Raw genomic sequence first — 6153 nt, 5'->3', positions numbered from 1 at the left:
AATTATTACATTTAAAATTATAACTCTAATTCAAGCAGAATAGCCTATTGTCAACATAATTATGGAGTTTGATTTATTTTCAACTCAAAATATCTTCAGACTAATGAAATATAAAGTTATTAGTGAAGAAAAACCTGTCTGGAAAACAGCAGACTGACTGCTCGTAAAATATAAGACAGGTCTGGACCACTCATGAATTTTGTTCGTATCTGAAAAAAATCTTGGAATACGAAAACATTGGTGAATGCCACAAATTTTCCTAAATCACTCGTACGCACAACTTAAGAACAAATCTGTGCGTACGAACGATTCTTGCATGAGGCCCAATGTTTTAAATCAGTGGAACCCACAGACCAGCACCAAAGACCTACAACATCATCTTGCTGCTGATGGAGTCACTGTGCATCGTTCAACTATTCAGCACACTTTACACAAGGAGATGCTGTATGGGAGAGTGATGCAGAGGAAGACTTTTCTCCGCCCACATCACAAACAGAGCTGCTTGACGTATGCTAAAGCACATTTAGACAAGCCAGCTTTATTTTGAAATAAGGTACTGTGGACTGATGAAACTAAAATAGTTATTTGGGCAGAACAAGGGCCGTTATGCATGCAGGAAAAAGAACACASCACTCCAAGAAAAACACCTGCTACCTACAGTAAAATGTGGGGGTGGTTCCATCATGCTGTGGGGCTGTGTGACCAGTACAGGGACTGGGAATCTTGTTAAAGTTGAGGGACGCATRRMTTCCAACCAATATCAGCAGATTCTGGAGACCAATGTCCAGGAATCAGTGACAAAGCTGAAGCTGCTGAAGCCGGGGCTGCATCTTCCAACAAGACAATGACCCTGAACACTGCTCAACATCTACTAATGCATTCATGCAGAGGAACAAGTACAGCGTTCTGGAATGGCCTTCTCAGTCCTCAGACCTGAATATTATTGAAAATCTGTGGTGTCACTTAAAGAGAGCTGTCCATGCTCAGAAACCATCAAACCTGAATGAACTAGAGATGTTTTGTAAAGAAGAATGGTCTAAAATACCTTCAGCCACAATCCAGACTCTCATTAGAAGCTATAGGAAGTGTTTAGAGGCTGTTATTTCTGTGAAAGGAGGATCTGCTAAATATTGAGTCAAGAGTTTTTATGGTGCCCAAATTTATGCACCTGTCTAATTTTGTTTAACCAATTATTGCACACTTTCTGTAAATCATATCAACTTCATTTCACTTCTCAAATATCACTGTGTTTGTCCCCTATATGATATATTTAACTGATTTATTTTATGCAAACAATCAATGATTTATAAAAGGTAAATCAGGAAAATTAACAAGGCTGCCCAAACTTTCGCACCCCACTGTATTCTTTACAAAAGGGGGGTCAATTAGGATCTACTTTGCTGTTCCTTTTTTTAAATTTTCCTCTGTGTCCCTCCTCACCTGCAGACTGGGTCGTTATAACATCTTCAAATATACTAGAATCATCAACCCAGCTGTTAGGAATGAGCCGCACAATGTACTCTGTCTCAGGCTGGAGCCCGCCGATGATGTAGGAGGTCAAAGASGTGTTTAGGGCCTCTGTTATCTTCCAGTGACCCTCACCTGCGCAGAGGGGTGGAACGATCAGGAATGTGTCAGCGCTCCGGAAAGCACACCAAAGCAGAACAGAGGGAACTCTCAAAGAATCACAAGATGCTAGAGGATTCACACACGACTCAGTTCTACTCTGAGACTAGAGGAAAGGAAAGAGGTCAGAGGAGCTTACGTTTGTTCATATACGCTATGTAAAACTCGGTGTTCGCTCCTCCAGATATCCAGCTGATATTTGCAGAGCTGCTGCTAACAGCTGAGCTGACATTCACCAGAGCCGGGGCTGACGGAGTAATGAGACAGGATGGAGAGAAGGAGAGAGCGGTGGAGTGAGGTTAGGAAAGGTTAAAGCAAATGGAAGCTGTATTGGAGCGTTGATGATGGTTCAGTGCAGTGAGATGCTGCTTGTTGCTTTTTAAAGTGTAGAGTTCCCTTCGTTTAGCAAGGTTTTAGTGATCTTTGACAGAAAGGCCTGTTAGTTTATCTTTACAGTATGAAACATGAGAATTGTTGACATGGAGAAGGAGTCCCTCACTGGCCTGCACCTATTAGACACTAGACAGCTACTCAAAGCTGCAGTCACTACATTCTTGGTGTTTGTAAGTTTTTGCTGGATTTGAGCTGTCAGTTTATAAAAATTGAAACTTATTTGTGTGCGAAAGGCTTATAAAATTGTTTTCCAGGTGGTGCGCATTATATCACTGGCCCCCTTCATCCACATCGTGCCCACCTCAACCCACTTTGTACTCAGTTTGGGAGCCACTCTCACATTTATCATTTTATCTACTGGAATATACTTTTTAAAATAAAGTTAGGTAGATATGAATCAGATTTTAAATATTGTTAGGCACCTACATCACGTGTGAAACTCAAGGCCTGCAGGCCAAATGTGGCCCACCACTGCATTTTAAGTGGCCCACCAGGCTTTCAAAAATGTCTTAAAATAAATGTAGGCTGCAGTATATGTTTTTTTATCCCTCCTCTTCCCCTCATGTTTGCCATTTCTTGTTTTTCTTTAATGAAAGGGCAGCACCTTTCTATGGCTGCAGCCTCAGGCACCTGTCCCTCAAGTATGTTTTGTTTTGTTTGGTCTTTCTTGGATGGATTGTACTGAAATGAATTTCGTTGTGCTCTGTACAATGACAGATAAATTGATTCTGATTCCGAATAAAGCCAGCATTAACCACAAACAACATCTCCCATAATGAATGCTAATTATCTTCCCTGTGAAACTATAGAGTCCCACCACTAAGTGGAGCTACACAGGGTTCAAAAATAGCCAGAAAGTGGCAAAATTCACTGTGTAAAATCTCAATTTCCCTGCTGCTTAAGTGTTTATAAGAGAACACTTTCTGTGCACGAAACACCATGTAGAGCTCCGGTGCTTGTTAGTGGTGCTCAGCTGTAACAATGAGATGAAGAAGGTTTCATGTTTAGTCGAAGTTAAAACATGAAACGTCAAAGTTGATTACAACTGGCCTTTTGAAGGGCCACCATAATGCTCATGTGGCCCTCAGTGGAAATGAGTTGCACACCCCTGAACTAGATGGTTTTCTGTCAGTGGAGAACTCCTGTGCAGGAAGTAAGTCAAGTAACAAAGTGCTAAGACCCTAACACCTTTTAAACATCGGACCACACAAGCAGACCGAGGCTGCAGAGCGAGCACACAACAAGGGAGCGTGTTGCTTGTTTACAACAGATGGTGTAATCCTGAGCATGTTACTGTTAAAGAGTTAATCTGTGCCGGGGCTGTGAACTGCTGCCTGTGAGTTTCTGTTCATCGTCCCTGCAATGGAAAAAACAAGCCCTTCACGTTCAACTAATAAACATTTGTGCAACAATTTGCACATGTTAGACTTTAAACCACATGAATCAATTTTACATGAATAAGAGTTTAAACTGCATAAAATAATTATATCAAATAAATGTGAATACATGACACGATCATTATCCTATAGATGTYAATAACTCCTATACCTGTCCCATTAATAACTTGAATATTATCATTATGTTGTGTGGTTTTGCATTTCTTGACAGAGATCAAGTAACTCTAAACCATATTTACTACTTACTACCTCTTCAATTTAACATCAAACCTATTTCTTTTAGTAAAGTTTAAAGCATTTGAATAATGAGCATTTACCATGTTAAACATTGAAAAAAAAAAGACAACTGGATTTTTAATCTAAAGCTGAATACATTTTGCTTCCCATCCAGGAGGCTTTCTCAATTCAAAGTACCCGGAGTTATGTGGAGTTCCAAACTTTTTAGACATTTATTTTGATTGATCACAACCTGGATGTCTGGGAATCTTTGCCAGCATGGTATTTACAACCTTCCAAAATCATTTCCGTACCTCCATTATTATGTATGACTTCATTAATTCAGTCAATGCTAGACACAAATGCAACAAACCAATCCATGTGTGCAGTTTTTTTCCCCAAAGCTCTGTAACACTTTTTAGCAGTTGCTCAACTTCCACAAAAAAAAGAAAGAAAAAGAAACACTGGATTTATTCTGTGTTAATGATTGTAACACAATCAGTGCATTAAAAACTGTAATACATGATATATTATTTATCTGTATCTCAACATTTACTGAAGCTCTGAAGTTTGCACGTTCTTCTCTTTTTTATTTAAATTGACTTTTTTCCCTTATTGTTTATAGTAGACAACAAGACATAATGATGTATCTTAACTTTGTGAATTATTGAAGAATTTCTCAGTTCAGTTTTATTCAAGCCAGTATTTGATACCAATAAAAAAAACTAAAAAGAAATCATTGATAAACAGGGTAGATCAGTGTCCTCAGTGGTATCAATGGTTTTATCTCCACTCTATAAAGTTTTTTCCCCCCACAATTGTTTTTCCACAGCTATGCAGTAATCAGTGGGCTTCATTAATCACATTTTCAGGAAGGGTTGATGTTCTATTTAACCTTCTTCTGACTACAAATTAAATGATCTATCCCTTTAATTCTCTGACAAAATGAAATTTGATTCTGTCGTGAGTGATGTGGATGATTAGCATGGAAAACGTGTTTTTACAGCAGGTTTCTGAGCCGGTCACTGAAGCACGGTTTGCTTGTTTTCAGCGTGGAACTAAAAACAAAACATGCAAATCTTCCACTCTGTCTCCAGCTCAGGCTCGCTGTTTGCTCAGGTGATAATCTGCCTCACAAATACACCTGCGTCTGGGCTGTCCACTCCAACTACTGCCACTGCCACTCCCACGCTAATGTTGATGGATTAGTGGGTGACTATGATAATTCATGTCACCGGAGCAGTGTGAAGATTTCGACTGGTATAGACTGAACTAAAAATATCCCCCGTGCTGGCTGCTGCGATTTGTCACTACGTTTCCTCCGCCTGCTATTAAACGCTGCACAGAGCAGCTGCTCAACCAGCAGGGAGCAGGTGCCCTAGAAGACGCCCCTTCAAAGTCAGAAAGCTTTGGTAAAAAGAAAAAAATAAGAGCTGGGAAATATTCTGATATAAGAGCCTTCATTACCTTCCACTTATTCACTTATCCTTTCATTCTGGAAATATCACCCTCCCAGTATGAGCTCACATCAATGCAAAACGGAAGGATGTCTCCCCTCCCCACTTCCTGCCACCTAAGATGGTCGTGGACAACTTCTTTACCCAGAGCTGTGTTGCTGTTTACCCTTTTGAAGAGTACATGGAAATCTCAGGTGACTGTCGGGTCGATGCACTGTTGTGTACAGGCGGGGCCAGGGCCCAACAAATCAATCACTTACAATTAGACATATTTGTCCCGCTCAAGCCACGGCTCTCTGCAGCCACTATGCTGGAGGGGGATATAGATCCTGATTTCCCTGTTGTACACCAAAGATATTAAATCCCTGCTAACAGTAAACAAGCAGCTGTTACATTTGATTTCACCCATTTGCTGTATAAAAACCTGAAAAACAAAAATGGTTTTAGAATGCATTTACCGTATTTATTCATGTATAATACAATCTCATGTATAATATGACCCCCCCACCTTTTTGAGCTTAAAAAGCATAAAAAATTAAATCCTCAAACTACCTCCAATTTCATACAGACTTCGAGATTTTTCAGCCTTTGCAGTCTTTATACATATCAGTAAAATGATCATTGGACTGTTCATTTTATTTTAACAACATATTTACTAAAAGGTATTTTGACAACAAATATACAGTATATCAGCTGTAGCAGCTTCGCATGAATTCTGGCATTTTATACATAGTCCACCAGGATGCGCCAACACAAAAGTTAGAGACATCACATGAGATTTGGACCATCTTGTGTTGGAAAAGCAGATTACTTCCTACTTGTGAGCGYCCCCTCTGGTGGGGAAATGTTTTTTTCAGGGATATAAATTTTTTCAGAACACTGGTAGACGGCAGCCATTACAGACGAACATGTGTTTGTTGTTGTTTGAGGAGTGGCTCGGTCACACGCTAATGTATTAAGTTCGTTATCATTACTGAGCTCGCACCGACTGGAATCTTGACAAAGTTGCAAAACAGATAACTTTGTTTGATCCAGTACCGGGACGTCAAAATAACGTTGTAGGT

At 39.8% G+C, this 6153-nt stretch overlaps 1 protein-coding gene across 1 annotated transcript in view; it reads right to left on the bottom strand.

Annotated features, from left to right (window-relative positions):
• The window catches only part of chl1b (cell adhesion molecule L1-like b), a gene marked incomplete in the record, with an annotated part of 87944 nt that overhangs the window by 16224 nt on the left and 65567 nt on the right, over positions 1–6153 (bottom strand). The window contains 1 exon segment of the mRNA XM_014025500.1: positions 1441–1602. Within this exon segment, the coding sequence (XP_013880954.1) occupies positions 1441–1602 (162 nt within the window).

The sequence above is a fragment of the Austrofundulus limnaeus genome, unplaced genomic scaffold (assembly GCF_001266775.1).
Source record: "Austrofundulus limnaeus strain Quisiro unplaced genomic scaffold, Austrofundulus_limnaeus-1.0 Scaffold480, whole genome shotgun sequence".
Taxonomy (NCBI): domain Eukaryota; kingdom Metazoa; phylum Chordata; class Actinopteri; order Cyprinodontiformes; family Rivulidae; genus Austrofundulus; species Austrofundulus limnaeus.
The sequence above is the reverse complement of the archived record's forward strand: the minus strand, read 5'-3'. Positions and strand labels throughout refer to the sequence as shown.